This window comes from Oculina patagonica, chromosome 6 (assembly GCF_052425735.1).
Source record: "Oculina patagonica isolate OP01 chromosome 6, crgOcupat, whole genome shotgun sequence".
Classification (NCBI taxonomy): domain Eukaryota; kingdom Metazoa; phylum Cnidaria; class Anthozoa; order Scleractinia; family Oculinidae; genus Oculina; species Oculina patagonica.
Window position 1 is genome coordinate 16679194 of NC_135763.1, and position 27312 is coordinate 16706505.

Consider the following 27312-nt stretch of genomic DNA (forward strand, 5'->3'; position numbering starts at 1 on the left):
TTATTCCATTAAGCGCCCTGGGCGCTTATTATATTTTTGGTCCTTGGGAGTGGGCGCTTATTCGAGGTGGGCGCTTATTCGAGGCTGGGCGCTAATTAAATTTTCACGATTTTCAGCAAATATTAAGTTTATTTTTGTAGCAAAATAATAAATAATAATAAAAGGGGAAGATGTACCAAAGCAGAATTTTAACTGTTCATTGAAAGTTTCTGTAAAATAATAAGAAAACTCGATCATGGGGGAAGTTTTCTTAGTAGTACATAGTCAATTTCAATAATCAATACTCCTCTTATGGTTTTCAGTTTTTTTGTGGGGTGGGGGTGGGCGCTTATTCGAGGCTAGGCGCTTATTAACTTTTCCTACCTTCAGGGTGGGCGCTTATTCGAGGTGGGCGCTAATTCGAGGTTGGGCGCTTAATCGAATACATACGGTATTTGTTTAATTTGGTGTACATGTCAGCATTTGTCGTGATTGGTCATTGTAATTGTTTTTTGGCTTTACGCATATGGCAGTCAACTGAAACCTTTCACGCTCTCTGAAAAATTCATGCATCCTTGCGCGCAAGATAGATTAAATAATCTCCTGAATTTGCCAAAAACTGATTTGCAGGACAATTCTCTGACAACCGTACTACCCATCAACCACTAATAATTACAAAATATCTATTGTTACTATTCAGCTTTCTGGGTGCATTTATTTACCTTTGTGAATAACTATTATAGGCCGATGTCCATGTCTATTTTGATTTAGTCCACTGTTAATTTTCAGCCGTAATTTAAAGATGCATTTGAACCTAAAAGAAGTGTAAGTAAACAGTTTTACCGCGTCCACAACAACATGCATGGTTAACTTTGTTGGATTTCTGCGGGGAATTAGCTTCACCGGGAATCTCTAACGTCTTCTTTTCTTCTTCTTTATTTGCAAGGTTACAGACAAACTTCACCTGTAAGCAATCGTCTGACTAACTAGCGCGAAGCTTCATCAATTAAATAGCTAAATCTGCAAAATGTGGACAGGGTAGACAGGGTACAAATCTCGGTGACCTTGGAAAAACTTAGAAAGAAAACAGCCAATGACAAATCAGAAAGAACTAAACTAATAGAACACAAGAACTATAACGAACTGTTACGGAGGTCCAAATCATGGCCAGTAAGAATTTCTAAGCTCATTTAACGTGGGAACTTATCCTTCAAATACAATCACTTGATTAAATAACCAATACAGCCTAAACGTAGAGACTTCTTGTGCGAGCTAAACCTTAAATAACCTTGGACTATAAACTCGAATAACAAAGAAACCTTAAAAAAGACAAAAGCCTCAGAGGTAACCCAAACAAGTTCACCAAGGGCTCTTAATAAACTAAGATAAACAGCTCGAAACATCGTTGTGGGCAATCGGACCCTTACATATCAAGACATGCACGGAAGCAACAAAACGACAAACAACAAACTAAGAACCGAACAAACTAAATTCTTAAATACAAACTTTTTAAAGTATAAAACGGTTTATGCAGTTCCGTCTTCGGCGACAGTTTCTTTGAACTCAGTACACTAAGGAACGTGCATGCTTCCTTATAAGTCCAGTGTAACGTCATCTCCAATCAGAACAAATGGTGCCCAGTCGCTCACGCTGTACTTCTTGGATTCTCTCACCCACTTCATAGACTGGTGAAGAGCTTCATTTGCACTCAGTTTATCACGCACCAGATGGCCGTAGAAACGAATCATGAACTCTTTGGTGGAATCGTCATTCAGAAGCCACAGGGAAACCAGAACTGAACGAGCTCCAGATGCAATGAAGGCACGAGCAATACCCACCACTCCCTCGGATTTCATGATCTTTCCGCGACCACTGTGACAACAGCTAAGCACAACCAGCTTGGCTCGGATGCCAACCTTCGCAATGACTTCCATGGTCAGCATGAAGTCTTCTTTGCTTGGCACTCGAGGAGAGGTTGTAATCGGTGTACAAGCGATCTCTCCTCTTTCTGCATCACCATGGGCAGCGATGTGAATCAAACAGACATCCGTTATCCTTCGTAACACTTCTTCCTTCGTTGCTTGCTCGCCCAACAATGGTGAGACGTTTAAGAGCTCTGCAATTTCTTTTGCCTCCTGTCGAGCCGCTGGTAATTGTCCCAGTCGCTTCACTCCACTAACGTCTGGATCACCTACGATCAGCGCTCCAGTCTGGCTGTGATAATCCGCTGGGCTATCTTGAATTAGCTTGAGTGTTGTTAAAGAAGGAATGATTCGGATCTTACATTTTTGAGTCTAATGCTTGCGTGCGCTTTGCGCATGCGCATTAGACTCTTTGTTATATGAAAAAAGCTGTTAGCAATCCCAAGGGAATGGTTCGGGATCGATAATCGTTCGCTGTAATGTAGAAAACAATGATCAGCTGCAAGAACGGACTCCGTACGGACACGCACGATTAGTTTCAATTAAAAACAGCCAATCAGCGACACGTGTTCCCACGCATAATTAAAAGTTCTTTCTCAAGTCACGATTATTCAACACTTGAACAGGACGTAATAATTTTCCAGTTAAGATATTTGTAAGCTTTTTGTGAAAATAAATCTTCGTTTTCAGTTCAGTTAAGCACTTGTATTTTCGTCTTGCTTAAAAAGCAAGACGTCTTTGAGAAAAAATATTTCGACGGCGACTCGCGTTTATTTACACAATGCGACCAAATATTTATTTTGTTTTAAAAAATAAAAAAACTTTACCTCGTATTTTGTATTTAAGTCATTCGAATTTTGACCATTTTTTTCTTTACAGTGCAAACAAAAACCTTCAAAAATAAAAGATGTACATGGATAAATGTAAATCAAGTTACGCGACTAAATCAAAATGCGTTTGTTTGGCCGCTTTGCAGTATTACACTGTGCCGGCCTTTGCCATACACTGAAATCGAATTTCATGCTTTTACGACTCTCAGAGATCTTAAGTTCTTCTTACAGCTAGAAAAATCATAAAATGGTTTCATTGATATGGAAGTGATGATTCGCGAAATTTGTACATCATGATAAACAGTCTTCGCTCCTGTGTATGGTAGCTCGATAATAATTGCCTAGTTTCCAGCGTTCAAAAGGTCATCATTATATTGACGTGAGCATTTACACCCGTTTTTAGGAAAATCTGTCACTAAGTGCTTACAGTACAATGGAGTAACAGTCACAATTTCAAGTGCTTTTATTGCAAAATCTGTTTCAAGAGTCATCATCAAAATGGTGAAAAATCTGAAAGAAAACGATGTGAAGTTATTCAACCCTTGTTGTAATGAACATGCTTTTTGTAAATCGTCACGCAATCTTGTCCAAATGTTTAATCGTTTCTGCTTTTACGGATAATACGGAAGAAGTAACATCAACTCCTGTTCATACTTTCAATTTTGTGAAGCATATAACATTTATGACTGTTTCGTTTTCATCCATAATCATCCACGATGCCCCTAGCTTGCTATAAGCATTTTAAATTAAACTCTCGAACACAAACCTCTAACCAATTTAACTCAATTTTAACCGGCTTACGAAAACCGCGCAATCTGTATCACTATGCCATACGGCATTAGACTCATGTCACCCTTGGTGACCTATTTTTCAGACAGGTATTGTCCTTCATCATCTTGCAAAGCGGAAAAAGGAACCATATACAAGGATCCTTCGGGGACCAGCACAACCTCTCGGCCCTCAATACGATCAGCAAATGGAGTGACAAGCATGTTGTACATTTCGTTCGGTTCGTTCGTTACCTCATATTGTTCGTCATCCGATTCTACGAGACGTTTTCCTTTGTTTTTTTCTGTCTTCCTCCTGATCAGCTGTAGACTCCGAGTCATATAATGCTGATAACGAACGGTCTTCACATTCAGTGTTACGGCCATGAGCAACCAACCTGAAATTTCCCTGTACAATATTTTCTAAGTGATCAAGTGCATTTCTATTGGACGAATCTGTTCGAGCTCCAATTTGGCTTCATTTGTCATTACCCAGAACAGGCTTGTACCGTCATGAACAGTCATGAACACCAGAACTTGCTCTTTCGTCAGACTGCCAATCAATTTCATTTACTATTTCATTTACTGGCTCTACTTTCTCTTGAATGGCATATTTCTTTGCTAACAATTCTTGGAGTACACGGGCGCGTCCTCGCTCTACCGTACACAAAGCATCGAGGATCCTTCCGAGGGCAATCAGATGGCGGCAGTGACTCTTGTAAACGGCGATGTTGTGGTGCATGTCACCCAAAGATAATTTGTACTCGTCACTCAAAGGCTCACGTTCACTCTCATAGTGCCTGATACTTTCAGAAGAAACGTCGCATGCCTGTTGCATATTTCCAACTGCTGCATAGTCAAGAGCTAAGCGAAAAAGAGCCACTGACCTCGGGACTTTTCTGGCTCCTTTTGCCGAGATACTTTTTGTTGCTTGCTCTTTGTACTCTGTTGCCTTATCGTGTTGTCCGAGAGCAAGGTATATACGGACAAGTGTATCACAGGCTTCCTCTTCTGTTCGTCTATCTCCTATTGTATTACTTATTTCAAGGGCTGTTTCTAAGTACTTGATTGCTTCGTCATAATTTTTAAGATGAAAGAGGCAATTCGCGATCCTGCAACAGGCTCTTCCCTCGTTTTCAATGTTGTGTATCTCTTTACTGACCCGACGCGATTCTTGGTAATATTCGACTGATTTATTATATTGACCAAGGGACTGAAAAGCACCTCCTAAGAGAAGTAGTATTGAAGCGCCAAAGGAACCGTCTCCGATTTCTCGACTGATTTTAAGTGCTCCCTGCAGTTTTGGCACTGCTTCCTTCACCTTGCCGAGGGCTAGAAACAAATTTCCAAGGTAAGTTAGGGCTTTTTCTTCCGTTATTCGATGTCCAACTTCTTTACTCATTTTGAGTGACTTCATTTGAAACTCCATTGCTTTTTCCATTTGACCTATGGCATGATGTGATATACCCAGGTAGCAGTATATTTCTGCTTCTGCCTCTGTATCACTAATTTCCCTGCACATTGGAAGTAGTTTCTCAAGATATTTGATTGCTTCGTCGTACCGGCCAAGTTCCTTAAACACCCAAAAGAGGTTGTAGTAAGCTCTCATTTCTCCAAGTCTGTCTTCGATTTTTTGGCTGATTTCAAGAGCGATTTCAGCATTGCTCTTCGACTCGTCGTAGTTGCCTATGCGGAAGTAGGCTTCAGCAAGAAGATTATATATCGTCATATTCACCCTGTTTATTGTCATATTCACCTTATGTTGATGCAATGAAGTTACGTGTTCGACAACCTTCACCAGCGTCAGCATCTCGTTGTAAAATTCTATTGCTGCATGGAAACGGTCGGTATTCATAAAGAAATCTGGCTAATCGTGTTATGTGGAATGCCTCCGAGACATCTACGCTGTCCATTATCAAGCGGTTCTAAGTGAGTCAAGAAAACAAATGAGTTAATACACTAGAGAGTAATCAATAAAAAGTATTAACCGGCGTCTTTTCTCAGCGTTCTAAGCCACGCAAGGAAGTGTCAAGAATACGTAAACGAATTATTTCAAGCTATGTTTCTGGGTGAGTGAGTTGCCCTCGATCGACTTCAGCTGGTAGAGTTTCTATAAATGATCTTTGCATTTACTTTCGCCGCAAAAATGGACAACAGGGAAAAAGACAAAGTACAGATATCTTATTTTTAAAACCGAAGCCTTCATAAACACTAACCTTCTTCGATGTCGTCGGGTTCTCTATGCAGCAATTCCAAGCTGAGATGAATATTTAAAAGGTCATGAAAAATCTGACATACGCATATCGCCGATCACATAACCAGCCATTGGTCAATCCTGTGACTAAACCATGTTTAGTCACGTCAGGCGATGTGACGCAAGTACATCACGAACGAATTTTAATTTGTACCAGGCGTACATAAACTGAGGCGCGTATTACTAGGTAGGTTGCACATTACAGCGAACTGCTTCCTCATCAGGACGCCGCGGAATTAATCTGTAAACGACCAAGAGCCAAATATCAGCTCGGGGGAGGAGAGGGAAGAATACCTCGGATTTGTAGCATACCCTCTCAAAACCCAGCTCATGTAAAAAATGCCGAAGGACATACTAGCAAGATGAACATTTTCACATTGCCTACTTCGAATTCACACCAAAACTATCATTTTCCTTCAGGTCGCATATCAGACGATCAAGTATGATAACCTATTGGAGGTGATTTATTTGCCTGTTTGTTTTAAAGAGAACTTCTTGCCCATTAAAATATTTTAATATCTCTGTTTTATAAGAGAAACATATAACCAAGTTAAGACCAAAACATGTCAAAAAGCATAACCTGTGAGGCGATAAATACCTACTGACATAGTTTTCATAGGAAAGTAATCGCCTGCCGTGCCTCCATCACTGAAGGTTGCTTTTTTGGTGTGTGATTTACGCCATTCAGTATGCCTGAAAACAGGCTTTAAAGATGAGATACTATTATTTGTTTACGTTTCAAGAAAGCCATTTCGAAGGGTTAACAACGCATTCCAGGATGTAAGAATTTTGCAGGTTCAAAATTAGTTACGCCTGCACGACCAGGCGTTGAAGTGGTCGACATTTCAGATAAAAAGAGAACTTATTGGGTGAAGTCTGAGGTACAGTCTTCATTCAGCTTTGTTTCGATCCGCTACTATTTCTTTAAATGTTTATACCTTATTATAGGAAATTAACGCTTGTGTAAATTAAGGTATTGGAAATTAACGCGAGTTGAAGGAAAAAAGTACTTCCCAATAAAGGAAATTAACGCGACGAGCACAAAGAAAAAACTTGTTGAGACAGCAAGAACAAGTTTATTTCAACACTTAGCGAATAATCCTTATCGTAGGGGTTAAGCGAAAGGAATCTGATCGCCTCGAGCGTTCTTCACAGTTTCAGTGGCCGGCAGATTTCTACACTGATGAAGTAATACCTTTTCATAGCAGTCAAGAAGGTCTGGACCGTATCGAGAGATTGGGACCAATGTAATGGAAATTAAGGTCATGGGAATTAACGCTCCACTTAATTAACGGCGCGAAACTTAACGTTAACAAAAATTAACGCGAATTTTTGAAATTCGCGCTCATTTTATCAAGCGTTAATTTCCTATAATAAGGTACGTAGTATAAAAAAGCAGTTTTTAGTTGAGAGCAAAAAGTAATCCGAATTGTATTGGACTTTGCTCTAACTGCGCTTTGTGATTGGTTGGAAATTTTACAGCTCACTCAACTGACCTGCTCAACCAATCAACAGTAAAACAAAAACCAATCGCAATTTGGTCATACGTCATACGTACGTTGTTGGTTTTGCACCCATACGTACATTCTATTAAGCAAACTCACAATCCGCTTTAACTGGCCTTTCTGTTTAATAGATCGGTCTCTGGGTTGTGCTTAAACAATTAGATGACTCGCTCTCAGTTTCAATCGACTTTTGATGTCTTCGCCCCTCGCCAAATATCTGCCGATAGAAACCTCGAGCTTGGAGGCCAATCAGGTAAACTGGTAAAGGCCTATCGTATATGTATAAGCTAGTCATGAAGTAATATACAGCTGTTTTCAGATAAATAGTCGGAACATCTGTGATATTCATGCACCTGTTCATGTAATCTTAAATCGGCCATTATTATACCTAGATTCTGTTACCATGTCATTTCCAAGGGTTAAAGTAATAATTGAAACACAAGTCCAAAAAAGTGTGTCTTGATCCCGAATTTTCTACTCGTACACTAAAGAACGTGCAAGCTTCCTTATAAATCCAGTGTAACGTCATCTCCAATCAAAACAAATGGTGCCCAGTCACTCACGCTGTACTTCTTGGATTCTCTCATCCACTTCATAGACTGGTGAAGAGCTTCACTTGCACTCAGTTTATCATGCACCAGATGGCCGTAGAAACGAATCATGAACTCTTTGGTGGAATCGTCATTCAGAAGCCACAGGGAAACCAGGACTGAACGAGCTCCAGATGCAATGAAGGCACGAGCAATACCCATAACTCCCTCGGCTTTCATGATCTTTCCGCGACCACTGTGACAACAGCTGAGCACAACCAGCTTGGCTCGGATGCCAACCTTTGCGACGTCTTCCATGGTGAGCATGAAGTCTTCCTTCCTTGGCACTCGAGGAAAAGATGGGTTTGGCGTACAAGCGATCTCTCCTCTTTCTGCATCACCATGGGCAGCGATGTGAACCAGATAGACATTCTTTATTCTTCGTAACATTTCTTCCTTTGTTGCCTGCTCGCCCAGCAGTGGTGAAACATTTAAGAGTTCAGCAATTTCTATTGCCTCCTGTCTAGCTGCGGGCAATTGTCCCAAACCTTTCACTCGACTTACATCTGGATCGCCTACGATCAGCGGCTCCAGTCTGGCTGTGATAATCGGCTGGGTAGTCTTTGATCAGCATGAGTGTTGTCAAAGAAGGAATGATGCGGATCCTACATTTTTCAGACAGGTAACTGCCTTTATCATCTTGAAGTGCGGAAAAGGGAACCATAAACATGGACCCTTCGGGGACCAGCACAACCTCTCCGCCCTCAATACGATCAGCAAATGGAGCGATAAAAATGTTGTACATATCATTCAATGCGTTTGTTACATCATATTGCTCGTCATCCGACTCGACGAGACGTTCTACGTTCTCTTTTATTTCTTCTTCATCATCAGCTGGAGACTCAGAGGCATAGAATGCTGATAACGAACGGTCTTCACATTTAATGTCTCGGCCATCAGCAAGCAACCAGAAATTCTCTAGTACAGTACTTTCCAGAAGATCCTGTATACCGCTTTTGAAGGATTGATTAATTTCGATACCTTCTGGGACCTTCTTCATTTGTCATTAACCAGAAAAAGATTTTCTTATCTATGGATGTAGTAGCCATAAACACTAGAATTTGCTCTTTCGTCAGGTTGTCAATCAAGCTATCGAGGCTTTTTTCATTAACTGGCTCGAATTTTTCTTGAATTGCATATTTCTTTGTTAACAGTTCTCCAAGTACGCGGGCGCGTCCTCGCTCTGCTGCAAACAAAGCATCGACGTCCCTACCGATTTCAATCAGAAAACGGCAGTGTGCCTCGTAATAAACAATGTTATGCATATTACCAACAGATAGTTTGTACTCTTCGCTTAAACGCTCAAGTTCATCTTCAAAGTACCTGATACCTTCAGATGAAATGTCGCATGCTTGTTGCACGTCCCCGCCCCTTCTGAAGCACAACTACTAGCTGAGCACATAAACGCAATGGACCTTGTGCACTTTCTGCTTCCTGCGTTTTTTATGCTTTTAATTGCTCTCTCTGTGTATTCTGTTGCCTTATCTTGCTGTCCAAGATCTCGGTGTGCTTTTGCCAGCAAAGAACAGGCTTGTAGCGTAATCTGTCTGACTCCTATTAAATTACTAATTTCAAGGCCCGTTTCTAAGTATTTGATTGCTTCGTTGTATTGTTTATAATCAAGAAGAATTCTTTCGATTGCGACACGGGCGTTCCCTTCTACTTTAGTGTCATGTATATCTTTACTAACACAAAGGGACTCTTGGTAAAATTCCAATGATTTATCGTAGTGATGAATACAGTTATGAACCATTCCAATAGAAAATAGTATTTGCGCTCTTGAAGGACCATCTCCAATTTCTTCACTAATTTTAAAAGCTTCCTCTAGTTTCTGAAATGATTCCTCAAACTTACCGAGGTAACATAGCGTTTCACCAAGGACAGTTAAGGCATCTACTTCCATTTTTCTATGCCCAATTTCCTTACTTATTTGAACTGATTTCAGTAAGCACTCCATTGCGTTTTCGAATTGACCGAGTGCGAAATGCTGTCTTCCAAGATCGCAGCATAATTGTGCTTCTAAATTTCTATCTCCGATTCCCTTGGATATTGAAAGTGCTTTCTCAAGATATTTTAACGCTTTGTCGTACCAGCCAAGAGCATTAAACGCATAAATAAGGTTGTTACAACATATTCCTTCTGCATTTTTGTTTGCGATTCTTTGGCTTATTTGAAGAGCAAGTTTGGTATTCGCTATTGACTCATCGAAGTTATCTACGCTGTAGTAGACAAAACCAAGGAAAATGTGTATATTCATTTTCATAACATCTTGATGAAATGAAGTTACGTTTTCGACGATCTTCACCAACGTCAGCAACTCTTTGTAAAACTTTATAGCGGCATGGTAACGGTTGGTCATCGTAAGGAATATTGCTACTGACTCAGCAATCTTAAATGCGTCCAAGACACGTATGTTGTCCATGGTTGAAAGGATCTGGAATAGCAAAGTTGAAAAAGGTGCTTATACATAAAAAGAGCACAAATCAAAGTAATTAGGGATCGGGCCAATGAAATTTTTCCACGTCAGAAGCCAGATGGAACTCGTACGGGCGATTAAAAATTTGATTCGTCCAAAAAAAATTTCATACTTGTGACTTACCTTTAAAGGTGTGTTTAGTGTCCCTTACTTGCCCCGCTTACTTGCTATGTTACTCAAAAGACGCGGCTGGTTTACCGTTTAATCCCTGTTGTTTAACATTCTGCTGGCGCAAGTGGAATTAATTAGTTTCATAAGAATTTTATTATTCAAGTTTACTATGTATCTGGTAGAAAGGAAAAGATACTTCAATTCCAACAATTTGCAGCCCAATTCACCGCTCCCCGTCGTGTCGTTCCAAGCAAACTCAAGTCCCGCCTTACCCGGGGTAATCGGAAACTGACCGTGAATAGCATCAGTCGAGTGTAATTATGTGCATTTGTATAACAGTGTTCCAAACTACTCGCGTGCGCAAAAACTTGAAAGATTACTTCATTTCCAGTTTGAAGCCGACGAGTTTCTCGAAATTTCGCCCATAACGTCACAACTACTGTCATCGACCATAGCTCGTCCAATGAGCGCGCGATAATTCTCTCAGTTATTGTAAAACATGAGTTTGTTCTTCGCATCAATCGGATAACACGTTCCTTGTGTCTTAAAAAAACACCAGACGCAATCAAAAAGGATTTCAAAATGGAACTTTATGTGGTACAAGTTGGTCTTACACGAAGTAGTGCAATGTATTTAGTTATCATCCCAGACATCAGAGGGGCTGTTTTTTTACAGGTAACGGTGATACCTTATTTTACTTAATTTCGCAAAAATTCGGGAGCCGATTTCGTGAGTATTAATTTTCGCGATTGCAAGTGAAGATATAGCAAAAGTGTATTATATTTTGCGATTTTGTTCGTGTTTTATGGTTCAGTCGTCAAAGACTAAGGAACTACTGGAAATATACGGAGATCTGGCTTAATGTAACTACAAAGAACTACAAAGAGCCTGCAAACGGAAACTTTGATGACTGTACTGAAGAGGCTTTGCCCGATTTATTAAGTAAAGAAAACAGTAAGCAGAGGAGGGTGCTAGTCGAAAACAAGGCGGAAAGGTGTTTTCAATGATTAAGTGTTGTAGTTCCAAACATTTAAATTTTTTATTGTTTTGATATATATGGTATTAATTTTTGTTTGTTTAAATTTCGGGCAATGTATTTTTCGCGCGTATTAATTTCGCGATTACTTTGAAATCGCGAAAGTTAGTACTCGCGAAAACTATTAAGAATAAAGGTAAAGGGTGAGCACAGTTCAATCCCGATCACTTAAACCTCCTGCTAATTTGAACCTTTTTTTAATTCCCCTTTAGGTAATTTTCTTACTGAATTTTACCCTCACTAATTTGAGTCCCCGATAATTCGAACCTTTTATGCTACCATTACCATCATTGAAAGCTAACCGTAAACAGCTTAGCTTGAATAGCATTCCGGTTAACCTGTTTACGTTACTAAGATAAGCAATGTCGAAATCATCATTTGATATTAAAATTTCTTTACTATATATCACCGAGCTTGAAATTTACCATCATTTGATGATTTCTATATTTCTTTGTCCCACGCTCGTGTCATGTTGAACAATTTCTTCACTACAGTAGAACCCCGGTAGCTCGAACTCGGATAACACGAACAACCCCGCTAACTCGAACTAACTTCCATTTCCCTTGGATTTGAACCCACCTTTCAGTCTTATTCAATCGACCCCGATAACTCGAAACCCCGCTAGCTCGAACTGTTTTTCGTTTCCCTTCAGAGTTCGAGTTACCGGGGTTCTACTGTATCACCGAGCTTGAAATTTACCATCTTATTTAATTACGACCTGTTATTTGTAAAAACAAAAAAAATACCTGCCAAATTTATATTTAAATTATTAATTTTAATTTCGTATTTTCGTTAACAGTTTTAATTAAGGCGTAAAAGATCTTCATTTCCACTATTTAAAGGATGTCTAAAATCACAGAACGTTTAGCCTGGTTTTCACTAGCGACGCAAGCACAAGCGCAAGCACAAACGCAAACATTTAAGTAGTTTGTGCCAAATGAAAACGAACGTCGACATAAGCATAAGCACATTAGTATAAGAATATGATGTTTACAAGTTAGGAGGTGCCGTTCTTGACTCCGTTCTGTCGGTAAATATTGCGACAGAAACTCTCAGACGTCGAGTGTTGTTGTTTCTTCTACTCTTGTGAAAAAGAATGCGAAAGCGACTACAAAACAGAGGAAAACGAAACATTTGGGGTAATAGATAATTTTTTAAAAAAGAATTTACCGTAGAACCCCGGTAACTCGAACTCTGAAGGGAACGAAAAACAGTTCGAGTAAGCGGGGTTTCGAGTTATCGGGGTAGATTGAATGAGACTGAAAGGTGGGTTCAAATCCAAGCGAAATGGAAGTTTGTTCGAGTTAGCAGGGTTGTTCGTGTTATCCGAGCTCGAGTTACCGGGGTTCTACTGTATCTTTATTTCTTTCGCTTCTCGAGCCCACGCTTGTGCCTTTTGGTTTTTTTGTCTCCACTCCTCCGAACAACCTCGGAAAACGTTCATCAAAATCAACCGCAGCCTCTGCGACTTTGTTCAAATGCTGGAACGAGCGCTTTAATTGGCTAGACACGGCCAGAAGTAAACAATTTTCTTGTGCTTATGCGTTTCGTTTTCAGCCCAAGAAAAGGAAAAATTTTGATCCTTGTGCTTGTGCTTGCGCTTGTGCTTATGCTTGCGTCGAAGCCGTTTCAGTTCACTATGAATAAGAGCTGTTATGCTTGCGCTTGTGCTTGCGTCGCTAGTGAAAACCAGGCTTTAGATTTTTCTATCCTTACTCAAACATTTACTCGGAAATAAACGATAAATGTCTCAGCGATTTAATTTATAGCGGAAAATATTAAATTATTGCTTCGCTAATTAAAACACTCCCGGCTTTCGGTTGTGGCAAGCAACAAGCATGATTCTCACTGGGAATCGGTAAGGCAAACAGCTAAAATTGTCGCATACAAATCTTTAAACAGTAGCACCTTCTGTCTTCTTAGTGCGTCATGTCATTATTTTCAGATGACGAGGATGCCGATGTCACAGTCAGTTCGGCTTGGCTAGACTATTTGTGGTGAAATCGCTCTAAACAGTGTCCGCTGACCGTTTAACAATGTTTTGCGCACAAACCGACCGACCCAAACAGCGGTCAAACACCGCGCGCGTGCGCAGTTTCTGTGCAATTCCCGCCAAAATTCTCCATACAAAGTTAACGCCGTTCCTGGAAAGTTAAGGTTTATACGCTGCTTATGGATGGGAAATCTGATAATTGATGTCCACCGAGTTTCCCAGTTTGACATTCTTTCACCGTAACAATTTCCTACAAAGGTTTGCACACTTAAGCTTTCGAGTCAAATTCTTAGAAAAGTTCGAGGCGCCGAAAACCGGAGACCGAAGACGTCACGTCCGATCTAAATCTTTAGAGGAGATTAAATAAAGATATTAAATTCGTAAACGCTTTTAATGGTCGGCACACACTAGGCGACACGTCGCTGCAACACGTCGCGGCGACATGTTGTCAAGCATGCCCTCATTGGTCAGACCATTGTTTATTAATAATTCTGTTCTAAAACTGGGCCCGGTTGTTCAATCAACCCTATATCCGATCGACATTACAAGTGAAACTCAGAATTTATTCTCTTGTTAAAAGAATATGTTTACGGCAAGTTTTGGATAACTGTTTATATAAGTTGAAGTCAAAAAAATCACGGTACGGAGAAACAGAGGCTCGAAAGATCGAGCGCTCAGCGCAGAGGCCCAGAGACGCGAGGCTCGAGACAAGATGTTCCAGGAACTTTACTCGTCTGTAGTGGAAAGATCTTTGTCCGTCTTGGTAGATAACTTATATGAATAACATATGAATAAGAATCTTAACACTGTACATGTCGAATGGAAAATGTTCCATCCAACTACAAAGCAAAATTGGACTTTATCGAGGAGACAACCTTACATTTATAAAAGATACGAGGAATGTCCCAACCTACAAAAGTTAAAGCCGAGAGTTTTAATGTGCAGACAAGGTTACCCTTGTGCAAGATAGATAAAATAATCTCCTAAATTTACCAAAAACTGATGGAATTTTGCAGACAGTGCTAACAATCAACCAATAATTATTATAAAGTATTAACCGAAATTATTTACCGTTCTCGTTGTATTTGTTTACTTCTCAAAACAAACTTATAGGCGGGTGTCTATGTCTCTTCTGATTTAGTCCACTAATAATTTTCAGCCGTAATTCAAAGATGTGTTTCGACCTAAAAAAGTATATATCTTAATAGCCTGCGAGCAGGCTCTCTATTCGGGGACAACGTGAATTGAACTCTTCGAGCGCCGAAGGTTCAATATTCACGTTGCCCCCGAATAGAGAGCCTGCTCGCAGGATAATATCTTAAGTAAACAATTATACTGCATCCACAACAAACATGGCTAACTTTAACAGTCGATGTAGTTCAGTGTTCTGTGACAGTTTATTTGTTGTACACTAAAGAACGTGCATGCTTCTTATAAGTCCAGTAGTGGCACGTCATCTCCAATCAGAACAAATGGTGCCCAGTCACTCACGCTGTACTTCTTGGATTCTCTCATCCACTTTGTGGACTGGTGAAGAGCTTCACTTGCACTCAGTTTATCACGCACCAGATGACCGTAGAAACGAATCATGAACTCTTTGGTGGATTCGTCATTCAGAAGCCACAGGGAAACCAGGACTGAACGAGCTCCAGATGCAATAAAGGCACGTGCGATACCCATAACTCCTTCAGATTTCATGATTTTTCCGCGACCACTATGACAACAGCTGAGTACAACCAGCTTGGCTCGGATGCCAACCTTTGCGACGTCTTCCATGGTCAGCAAGAAGTCTTCTTTCCTTGGCACTCGAGGAGAAGATAGGTTTGGCGTACAAGCGATCTCTCCTCTTTCTGCATCACCATGGGCAGCGATGTGAATCAGACAGACATCTGTTATCCTTCGTAACACTTCTTTCTTCGTTGCTTGCTCACCCAGCAGCGGTGAGACGTTCAAAAGCTCGGCAATTTCTTTTGCCTCCTGTCTTGCCGCTGGCAATTGCCTCAGCCGCTTTACACGACTAACATCTGGATCACCTACGATCAGTGCTCCGGCCTGGCTGTGAAAATCTGCTGGGCTGTCATGGATTAGTTTGAGCGCTGTTAGGGATGGAATGACGCGGAATCTACATTTTTCAGACAGATATCTGCCTTGAAGGTCCTGCAGTGCTGGAAAGGGGACCACAAACATAGATCCCTCGAGAACAAGCACAACCTCTTGGCCCTCAATGCGATGGGCAAATGGAGCAACAAGCATGTTGTACAACTGATGCGAAGCATTTGTATCCTCATATTCCTCTTCAACTGATTCTACAAGACGTTTTCCTTTGTTTCTTTTGTCGTTTTCATCTTCAGCTGTAGACTCCGAGTCATATAACGCTGATAACGAACGGTCTTCACATTCAATGTCTTGGCCGATAGCAAGCGATCTGAAATTTTTCTGTAGCCGGGATTCAAGGAGATTATGTACGTCGGTCTCGGACGATTCCGCTCGATACACCAGCTCCAATTTGCGTCCTCCCTCACCGGCCATTATCCAGAAAAACGTTGACACATTCATAGCATTTATAAATACTAGAATCTGCTTTTTCGTTAGCAGGCTGATCAAGCTTGTGATGATGTTGTATTTTCCTAACTCGACCTTCTCTTGAATAGCATATTTCTTTGATAACAATTCTCCTAGTATTCGGGCACGTCCTTGGTCTGCAATACACAAAGCGTCCAGAACCCTACCAAGGAAAATTAGGACATAGCAATAAATCTTGTAAATATCGATGCTCTGCTGTTTGTCTCCAACGGGCAGTTTGTATTCCTCACTCAAAATTGCACGCTCATTTTCATAGTACTTAATACCTTCAGACAACATGTCGCATGCCTGTTGCATGTTTCTATCTGCAGCATAACCGAGAGCTAGGCGAACGAACACTGAGGACCTCGTGACGTCCCTGACCCCTGCTGCCATTACACACTCAATCACTTTCTGTCTGTACTCCATTGCCTTATCGTGTTGTCCAAGAACAAGGCATATCTTGAAGAGCTCAATACAGATGGCCTCCCTTTCTCGTCTGTGTTCTTCTGTCGTACTTAGTTCAAGGGCCTTATTTAAATATTTGACCGCCTCGACATATTTTTTAGCCCGGCTAAGCATAGTACCAAGCTGACGACAGGCATTTCTTTCTAATACACTGTTATGTATCTCTTTACTGACGAGAAGCGATCTCTGGTAATATTCCATTGCCTTATCGTAATTGTCAGTCTGCTGAAAATGCATTCCAATATCAAACAGAACCATTGCTTTTAATGAGCCATCTCCGATTTCTTCACTAATTTTTAATGCTTCGCCGTGTTTCTCAAATGATTCCATTGGCTTGCCGAGGGCACAGAAGACTTGCCCGAGAATGCATAAAGCCCTTACTTGCGTTGCTTTATCTCCAATGTCCTTACTCAACTGGACTGATTTCAGTTGATGCTCCTTTGCTTTTTCGTGTTGACCGAGGAAAACGTCTTCTAATACGCCAAGCTGTAAGTGTATCTCTGCCTCTACTTTGGCATCTCCAATTATCTTGCTTACTTTAAGTGCTAACTTAAGGTATTTGATTGCTTTGTCGTCTCGGCCAAGAGCTTTGAACACACGAAAGAGGTAAAGGTAAAATGTTCGTTCTCCATCTTTGTCTTCGATTTGTTTGCTTATTCGAAGAGCAAATTTAGCATTCGCTTTTGCATCACGATAGTTACCTACGTAAAAGTAGGCAAAGGCCAAAGCATCGAATATTGCCATCTTCATCCTATCTTGACTCGATGAATAGGATGAAGTTGAGTTTTTGGCGACATTCGCCAACATCAACAACTCTTTGATAAATCCTATGGCTGCAAGGTAGTGGTTGGTATTTATAAGGAAATTTGCTACTGACCGAGTAATATCCACTGCTTTGTAGACATTTACAATGTGGCAGTCCATGATTGAACGGTTCTGAATGAGTAAATTGAACATATGATGTGTAAATACACTTGACGAGTACCCATCACAAGTCTTAAATGTCAGGGCCACCCACCCACCCTATCAATCAATCAATCGGCAATCGATCAATCAAACAATCAATCAATCCGTTCATTGGTCCATTCATCCATCCATTGATCAACTGAACGATTGATCGATCGATCGATCGATCAATAAATTAATTAACCAATCAATCAAGAATAAAAATCAGTGATAGGAAAATCGAACGACGTTTCGATGACCCCATGTCATCATTTTCAAGTTAAATAACATGACAGAATTGATGATATATATATAGGGAGAATAGTGTGAAAATATTGCATATTTTAACCCTCGGACGTACAAGCAAACTCATACCCCCACCATCGTACAAGGGGGGGGGTGGATGGAACCCCTCCCCGGAGTTTTCGTTATATTAAGGCGTAGCGAATTTATTTTGCACTAAGAAGAAAGCCCTTAGCTTACTCTACAAGATGACATAATTTTAATTGGCTGTGACGTCATATGTCGTCACGTGACGTCATTAGAGCCGCCATCTTGGATCCGCCATCTTGGATTTCAACATTTTCTTAGAAAGTCAAAAAATAATGGAAATTGATGCAAAATCAAGCCAGAATGCTTATGGAATATAGAAATAAACCGATCTTGCACTTCTGATTTAAAAAACTGGAAAAAATAAAGAAAAATGTTAAAAATGACGCTTTTTGGCAAGACCTGCTTGTATTTGTGACGTTGCCATGGCAACGTCAAATGTCATGGACACATGGTTGACATAGCAAAATTTCCGCAAAGGATGAATGAACAGCTACTGAAAGTTTCAGCATTGTAGAGTAAATCGTTTTTTCAAAATTTGGAAAAAACCTCATGGGGGGGGGGTGGCATCCACCCCCCCCCCCTTGTACGTCCGAGGGTTAATCAATCTAGACTAGACCCCGACAAAAGACAAAAATAAATAGATTTAATCTCAAAGATCAAATGAACAGAAATTTTAAAATGACATTTTAACCAACCAAACACTAAAACTATCCATTATTGAATGAGATTAAAAAAATGCTTTCCGAGCCTCAGTAAAGCGCGAAATACAGCAAAAACACGAATATTTTCGAAGGCTTTACGAAAACGTTTTTGAATGACTGCGCACTGAAAAGGAAGGAATGTAACCAGTTATGATGTTGCGCATTATTAAGTTAATTTTAGAACACATTTACGTGAGAGCCTAAACTTTTATGTGGAATTTGATCTACATGTATTGGTCTAAAAAACGGTGTCTCAGATTTTTCTTGTCTTGCTCTTTTAATTTTTTTATAAATTTTACACTTTAAAATGGCGTTTTTAAGGCTTCTTTACGATTAAAATTCATTTAGCAAATATTGGATGAGGCTGAGTATGATATGAAGAATTATGAAGATCGAGAAGCCGGAGGCTGAGGCGGATAACACCCTCCGAGATCTTCATAATTCTTCATATCATACGAAAGCCGAATTCAATAATTGTTTTATTATTCATTCAAAATATTTCCAGAGCTCCAAATGCACAAAATGAATTTAATAGGGTTTTGACAGTAGGCAAAGTACACAAATACACAACAACGTTCGCTTTTAAATTTGATTTAAACTTCAAAAACTCGGTTACCTTCATTAAATTTCTTGTCCTTTATAATGTCGATATTTAGCACTTGCTTGAAGTGTCTATTGAAGCTAAATCTGATGACACAAAGCGATGTTTTCGAGTACAGGTTTCCATCGTTCTTGCTTACTTCGACGTAGAATTTTCGTTAAACCGCTCCAAGTCCTCCGCTGTGGCTGGATCAGGGATCTTTTCCTCTTGAAGATACGCTTTCAAAATCGATCGACTCCCCTTCGTTGCTTTTTCCGTGTTTTGACTTTCCTTGTCTTCTAATAACTTTAAAATTTTACCTCTTCGTAATGCTCAAATCTAGCGGCCATTTTCGCAAAGCCGTTCAGTCGCGTGACGTCAGCGGTTCTTGGGAACGAGGTTGCGATCCGTTAATCATACTTGAGAACGAGGTTGCAATCCATTAATTCTTGAAAATGACGTCAATCGTCCAATAATTGGAATTTCTTCCAAATTGGGTCGGCCCTAGCCGGTTAGCTGGAATTAACCGGGGATCGAAAGCCAATCAGAAACAGAGAAATATTTTGAATGAATAATAAAAAAAGTTAATGGAGCAAGACAAGAAAAATCTGAGAAAGGATAATAATCACAGGACGAATGCTCAACTTTTGGTGCCTTTTGGAAGTAATGACAAGTCGCCGTACGTATAATATGGTATAGTCTGAAAAGTGATCTCACCAAAAAACACCATGCATTAGTCAGTAAACGGTCTTTCTGAGCTTTATTGAAACATAAATGCAAAAGACGACTTTAATTTCAAAATTAATGGAAGAAATTATCAACAGATCGATTCGCTTTAAAATCCAGGCTCAATTTTCAATAGTAAACACCGGCGAAATGCTATTTTGAGAATCTTGAGCCTTGGTAACAACGATCAGCGGCAGGCTGAAGGAGGTTGAGACAGTTGGGGGCCTCGGGTCTATTGTGTGCACGAAAAATGGCGCGCCATTTCACCGTTCGTACCGTGTCTTGTGAGACAATTTTGTTCAGTTCTATTTTGTCAGGTCGTACTGTTCGATTCTGTCCGACGTCAAGCGTTTAATATTGTACAGTTTTCACGGTTGAAGTATGGCGGCGGAGCAAGATCAGCGGTATAAACATATTAGAGCCAAGTTTTCGGACGACAATATAAGCTTAAATCAGCTAAGCTGAGATTAAGCTTATATCGAGAGCAGTAGCACCCTCGTAGCAAAGATCGAACAGCTACAGGAAGAAAATGAAGGCAGCACCAAGACACAACCTGAAGTACTCCAACGGGTAGAGCGCCGTCTGCAGGATCACAAGGAAAATACCAAAGTCCACGCTGGTCGGCGGACCGTTTCGTCGTTCTCGAACTCCGCTGAGGAAATTGCAGTTATCGTCGCTTCAAGAGTAAGTAAGAGAATTCTACTTTAAAAACTCACATTAGCTTATACATTTATAGTATATGCTTAATATTTCCTAAGAAATGACCCAGTGGTTCAAAGAAAAATTCGTTATTATTCGAAGTAACGGTAATGTGTTTTGGCGCGCATTTAAAATTATGCATAAATTAATTATTTATTGATAATTATGACATTCTCAACGGCGGTATAGCCTGCGAACGCAGACGTATTTGCTAACGGCGGTACGGCTTGACAGAAATCGTGCTATATTTTTAATTTGAGTTGATAAGTAGTTTATTTGTCATTTTTTGAAAAATATTGATTTGAAAGGCTGTAATTATTTCTCAGCTTGAATCATTAACCCTGCATAATTACCCCTACTGTGCTTCAAAAATATATTAACTGTAAACTCAGGTGACATTTTTTTTTTTTGAAAAGTGAATTTTCTCTTCTACATGTTTATGTTATACATGTATACATTGTGTTGGCCCAAGATAGGGTTTGGATAATACATGTATTAACAGTTGTGAATGTGAGATTTTTATGCTTTTGTACAGTTACCAGTGATAACTTTATTGTCAGATCTTTATGCTTCTGTACTATTGCGAGTGACCACATTCATACATATGATTGATTTGCTTCTAAGAGTAAACCTGAGGCACAAAATAAACAATTTAGGTGACATTTATTCCAAGTAGAGTAAAATAAAATAATTTATGCCAGTCAATGTGACTTTTCCTGATGAGACTGAGAAAGGTTCTCTCCTACATGTTAATGCTAATTTAAAATAGGCAATTGTGTTGGCCTGAGATAGGGTCTGGATTTTTAACAGTCAAGAATGTGAGATCTTTAGGCTTTTGTACAGTTGCGAGTGGCAACTTTTTTGTCATATCTTAATGCTTTTGTTCTATTGTGAGTGACTGCATTCATAGAGATCATTGATTGCTTCTAAGAGTAAACCTCAGAGACACAAAATAAAAATTTAGGTGACATTTTCTCAAAGTAGAGTAAAATATGTCAGTCAATGTGAATTTTCCTGATGAGACTGAGAGAGGTTCCCTCTTACATGCTTATGTTATATAGGCAATTGTGTTGGCCCAAGATAGGATTTGAATTTTTATCAGTTATGAATGTGAAATCTTAATGCTTGTGTACAGTTGCGAGTGGCGACTTTATTGTCAGATCTTAATGCTTCTGTACTACATTGCGAGTGACCGCATTCATACAGATCATTGATTGCTTCTAAGAGTAAACCTGAGGCACATAAAATAAAATAAAAATTAGATGACATTTTCTCAAAGTAGAGTAAAATATAATATGTCAGTCAATGTGAATTTTCCTGATGAGACTGAGAAAGGTTCTTTCCTACATTTTTACATGTATGTTATATAGGCAATTGTGTTGCCCTAAGAAAGGATTTTTGATTTTTAACAGTTATGAATGTAAGATCTTTATGCTTTTGTACAGTTGCGAGTGGCGACTTTATTGTCAGATCTTTATGCTTAAAATAGGCTTTATGCTTAAAATAGGCAATTGTGTTGGCCTGAGATAGGGTCTGGATTTTTAACAGTCAAGAATGTGAGATCTTTAGGCTTTTGTACAGTTGCGAGTGGCAACTTTTTTGTCATATCTTAATGCTTTTGTTCTATTGTGAGTGACTGCATTCATAGAGATCATTGATTGCTTCTAAGAGTAAACCTCAGAATCACAAAAAAAAAATTTAGGTGACATTTTCTCAAAGTAGAGTAAAATATGTCAGTCAATGTGAATTTTCCTGATGAGACTGAGAGAGGTTCCCTCTTACATGCTTATGTTATATAGGCAATTGTGTTGGCCCAAGATAGGATTTGAATTTTTATCAGTTATGAATGTGAAATCTTAATGCTTGTGTACAGTTGCGAGTGGCGACTTTATTGTCAGATCTTAATGCTTCTGTACTACATTGCGAGTGACCGCATTCAAACAGATCATTGATTGCTTCTAAGAGTAAACCTGAGGCACATAAAAATTAAATAAAAATTTGATGACATTTTCTCAAAGTAGAGTAAAATATAATATGTCAGTCAATGTGAATTTTCCTGATGAGACTGAGAAAGGTTCTTTCCTACATTTTTACATGTATGTTATATAGGAAATTGTGTTGCCCTAAGAAAGGATTTTTGATTTTTAACAGTTATGAATGTAAGATCTTTATGCTTTTGTACAGTTGCGAGTGGCGACTTTATTGTCAGATCTTTATGCTTCTGTACTATTGTGAGTGACCGCATTCATAAAGATCACTGATTGCTTCTAAGAGTAAACCTGAGGCACATAAATTAAAAATTCAAAGTAGAGTAAAATATAATATGTCAGTCAATGTGAATTTTCCTGATGAGACTGAGAAAGGTTTTCTCCTACATGTACATGTTTATGTTATATACATGTAGGCAATTGTGTTGGCCCAAGATAATTAAGGTTTGGATTTTTAACAGTTATGAATGCAAGATCTTTATGCTTTTGAGGCACATAAAAAATAATTTCAGGTGACATTTACTCAAAGTAGAGTGAAATATAACCTACATCAGTCAATGTGAATTTTCCCTGAGGAGGGGAGGTTCTGTCCTACATGTTTATGTTATATAGGCAATTGTGTTAGCCCGAGATAGGGTTTGAATTTTTTACCATTATGAGCATGAGATTTGTCAGTTTGCAAGGGGTGAATTTATTCTCAGAGCTTTTTAAGCTTCTGTACTATTGCGAGTGACTACATTGTATTCATAAGGGGATTTGGAGTTTCAACTATTATGAGTGTGAGATCTTTATGCTTTTGAACAGATATTTACTGCAGCTTCTTTTAGACCTTTACAACTGCTAATGTAAGTAATATCTTATATTATTGTTTTTTTAGGAACTAACAAGACAAAGAGCTGCTCTTAAAAGCTGACTGAAAATGAGGTGCCAATCATGAAAAGGGAAGGGCTGCAGAAATTTTAATTTTTGAGGCATTGTGCCTAGAAACATACCAGTAATTGCATCTTTTTCTGTGAGTATGCTGTGCCAGAACTGTTGGCCTCAGTACTGAACACATGGATAGAGTAATTCAACTCAGATTTCATGAAATAGAAGTAAGGCATCATCATAAGACACTGATTCCATTATTTTGTTGACTATTGTGAATCAACAATTGAAACATTGAATTTTGTGTTTCATTGTGTCCATCATTTAGTGTTGTTTCACAGGGTGATTAGGAAAACCACACTTAATTTATTGTTATATTATGAAGTGATGTCATTATGTTTGTTTTATATCATAAACTGTGCCATGCACATTGCATTTTACAAAATGTACATAAAACAGTCAATGGATTAGATAGTTTGCTCAGTGGCCTTGCCAAATTGTTGTTGTTATGTTGCTTATTTGAACCAGGATCAACAAACAAAAAAAATTAAGAAAAAATAAGTAAACAATCAGTTTTTGGTGGTACTAAGGAAGGGTTCTGCATCTACCGGTATTTAGAATTTGACTACCCCATCATTCTAACCACCAATAGTTTAAGAGTATATTGCTTCTGTGCACTATATATAAGGGTGTGTAAACACAGGCCTGCTTCCACTAATGGAATCAGGCCTGAATGCTTCACAGCTGGCTTCGCAGATCCAGTGATTGAATAATTTATTTGAGACTTGTCCCAAGACATTCAAAAAATATTTATAACTACTATGTGGGAGGTGCGGTGGCCTAATGGTTAGCGCACTCGACACCGAGTCGAACAGCCTGGGTGGGGCGCTACGTTGTGTTCTTTGGCAATACACTTTGCTCTCACAGTGCCTCTCTCCACCCGGTGTATAAATGGGTACCGGCGAATTTACTGCTGGGGGGTAACCCTGCGATGGACTAGCATCCCATCCAGGGGGGAGTAGCAATACTCCTAGTCGCTTAATGCTACGGAAACCGGGATAAGCTCTGGCTGTATGGGCCTCATGGCCCGGACACAGACTTTACATAAAATACTGTATTTATTCGATTAAGCGCCCTGGCCGCTTATTAAATTTTCAGACCTTGGGAGTGGGTTCTTATTCAAGGTGGGCGCTAATTTGAGGTTGGGCGCTTAATCAAATAAATCCGCTATTTAATTTAATAAAAAAAAAATTAGCCAGTCTCATCTGACAGCAAAAAATTTTACTGTATTCATTTTTATTGTACGTATTTATAAACGACTGTTTAAAACACTTTATGTGACTATTTGTAATTTATGTAGGGAAGTAAGACAAAATAAAGAAATAAACAAATAAAAAAAATATTGGTTTCACTGTATATGTTTGTCCACAGCATGCTTCTGGTGCTCCCCCCCCCCCCCGGCCCCACCCTTTTTTTTAGCAATTTGTATCATTTAGAATGCATCAAAAGGTGAAGCAAGGCTAATTAAAGGTGATTGTGAAACTTTTGTTGGACTTTAATGGGAATAAAACACACATTAAAGATGACTATGAAACTTTTGTTGGACATTAATGAGAATAAAACACAATTAAAAGATGGATGTGAAACTTTTGTTGGACATTAATGAGAATTAAACACACATTAAAGATGACTGTGAAGCTTTTGTTGTACATTTTAATGAGAATTAAAGGTAAACTAAAGATGGTTTTTGGAGACCTTTCCAAAAAGTTAAAGGTAAACTAATTGTATCTTTATTGGCCATTTATGAGAGCCTTTTAAAGCCTATGAAATGATTCTTTGAGTTAGCTTTTATCTTAAAATGCAATTTGTATGAAATGGTTCATTAGTATACCTTTATTTCATAAATAAAAGTTCATTAAAGGTACATTTAAAGTCTTTCCTAATGAAATTAAATGTGGTTTAAATACTTCAAATGTACAACTTTAATCTACCTTTAAAAGCAATTAAATCCGTTATTTCGTCCTGTGAATAATTATATTCCTTATTGCGGGCCCAAGAGAGGCCCGTAACCCTTATCTTGACAGTGACCAGCGGATTGCGTATGACGCGTGCGCGCCACGTTTATAAAAGACTAGCTGCAAAGCGGAAGTTGAAAATTTTGTTCTTCCACCAAGAACGATCAGAATGCGAAAAATGTGTCAATCACAACAGTTTGTCGAAACACCGGAAGTTGAAAATCTGTTCATCAAGACGATAAGAATGCGAAAAATGTGTCAATGTCAACAGTTTGTCACATAAGATCGAGGCTTCTGTCACATGGAAGAAACATTACGTTTTGCAGACGTTGTTCAGGCGTTGGTTTTGAGAAAATTTGCTGTGATTGTATCACAGATAAACCAGAGCAAAACGAATGATTCCAACAACAGTTATTTAATCTCGAAAAATTCCTTACAACACTGACAACATAGCGAGTTCGCCGACAGAGGAAAATCACATCTTAATTGCACCGCGTGCTCGATTAAATCATGCATTCCTCGCGTGACGCGTTACTTTTGTCCAGTGATTTGTCAATTATCAATCCGTAATCTTCCACCATGAACGGTTAATGCAAAAGGATCCGAAAATGTATCGTTCAAACACTGGGAAGTTGAGAATTTTTTTCCTCCACAAAGAACGATTAGAATCCGAAAACAAAAGTTTGTCGAGGCCCGCACTTTCTGACCTGTGGTTACCACTAGTTATAGGAAATTAACGCTTCATGAAATTAACGCGAATTTCAAAAATTCGCGTTAATTTAAGTCGCGTTAATTTTTGTTAACGTTAATTTCCGCGCCGTTAATTAAGTGGAGCGTTAATTTCCATGACCTTAATTTCCATTATTTTGGTCCCAATTTTTCGATACAGTCCAGACGTTCTTGACTGCAAGGAAAAGACATTATTTCATCAGGGTGGAAATCTGCTGTTATCACTGAAACAGCGAAGAACGTTCGAGGCGGTCAGATTCCTTCGCCTAACCCCTACGTCGAGGATTATACGCCTAGTGTTGAAATAAACGTGTTCTTGTTGTCTCAACAAGTTTTTTTCTTTGTGTTCGTCGCGTTAATTTCCTTCATTTTGAAATGTCCCCCCCTCTTTCGCGTTAATTTCCTTTATTGGAAAGTAATTTTTCCTTCAATTCGCGTTAATTTAAGTCGCGTTAATTTCAAATACCTTAATTAACACAAACGTTAATTTCCTATAATAAGGTAAATCAAAGTGACCTAAACGAAAATCACATCGGTGTTATTTTCATTTGGCTCCGTGACGCACGTTATGACGTCAGAGCAGTTGACATTGTTAATATTTGCGTGCGCTTACGTGCAACACAAAAACTTGTATTAACCTTCTCTTTATCGAAGCTATTAATATAACACGATGATTTATGGCTGGGTTTCGTTAATCGTGCAGTGCTTTGTCAATAAATATGTGTTTTCTTATCAATTTCACTTTCGATACAAGGGATGCGTATGAAGTATATTTATATCACGGAACAACGGAAAGAGTGAAATATAAGGTATAGTATTGGTTAAAAATATTCCAAAAGATGGAACTTGGCTGGCATACTAAGTGTCAAATAGAAGTCGAAGGCGATTCCTTGATATTTCAGTGCTGTTAGAGCAACAGAAACAATAGACTTCTGTTCGTCAGGTTACAGATTACACACTACTTAGCACTGCCGTCCCAAAAGGGCTCAAACGAAACACAAAAAGACAGATAGATTGCTTAACCTAATTGGGCTACATTAACACAAACCTTAATAGATGTTTTCTGGAGTATATTCCCCGCACTTATTCCAGTGTTAACTGCACGGAACGATGTAGACTTGAACGACCATCAGCAATGATTTTCGAATAACTACATCATATAATTAGCGGCAGAACAATGGCGTGACACCATATTTTGATAGGTTATTGGTATTGCGACACGTCACGCGATATGGT

At 39.1% G+C, this 27312-nt stretch overlaps 1 protein-coding gene and 2 pseudogenes across 2 annotated transcripts; all 3 read right to left on the reverse strand.

Annotated features, from left to right (window-relative positions):
* Nucleotides 1–657: 657 nt before the first annotated feature.
* Nucleotides 658–5254, reverse strand: LOC144656589 (tetratricopeptide repeat protein 28-like; annotated as a pseudogene).
* A 2425-nt stretch (nt 5255–7679) lies between these two features.
* On the reverse strand, nt 7680–10548 carry LOC144657901 (tetratricopeptide repeat protein 28-like; annotated as a pseudogene). The gene is made up of 3 exons (XR_013571629.1): nt 10447–10548; nt 9171–10281; nt 7680–9135 (listed from the first exon to the last, which is right to left on the reverse strand). The product of XR_013571629.1 is annotated as a tetratricopeptide repeat protein 28-like (transcript).
* A 3306-nt stretch (nt 10549–13854) lies between these two features.
* Nucleotides 13855–27233, reverse strand: LOC144658440 (tetratricopeptide repeat protein 28-like). The gene is made up of 2 exons (XM_078518840.1): nt 27125–27233; nt 13855–17429 (listed from the first exon to the last, which is right to left on the reverse strand). The coding sequence occupies exon 2, from the start codon at nt 17415–17417 to the stop codon at nt 14895–14897; it is 2523 nt and encodes an 840-aa protein (XP_078374966.1). The 5' UTR covers nt 17418–17429; nt 27125–27233; the 3' UTR covers nt 13855–14894.
* Between the last annotated feature and the right edge of the window lie 79 nt (nt 27234–27312).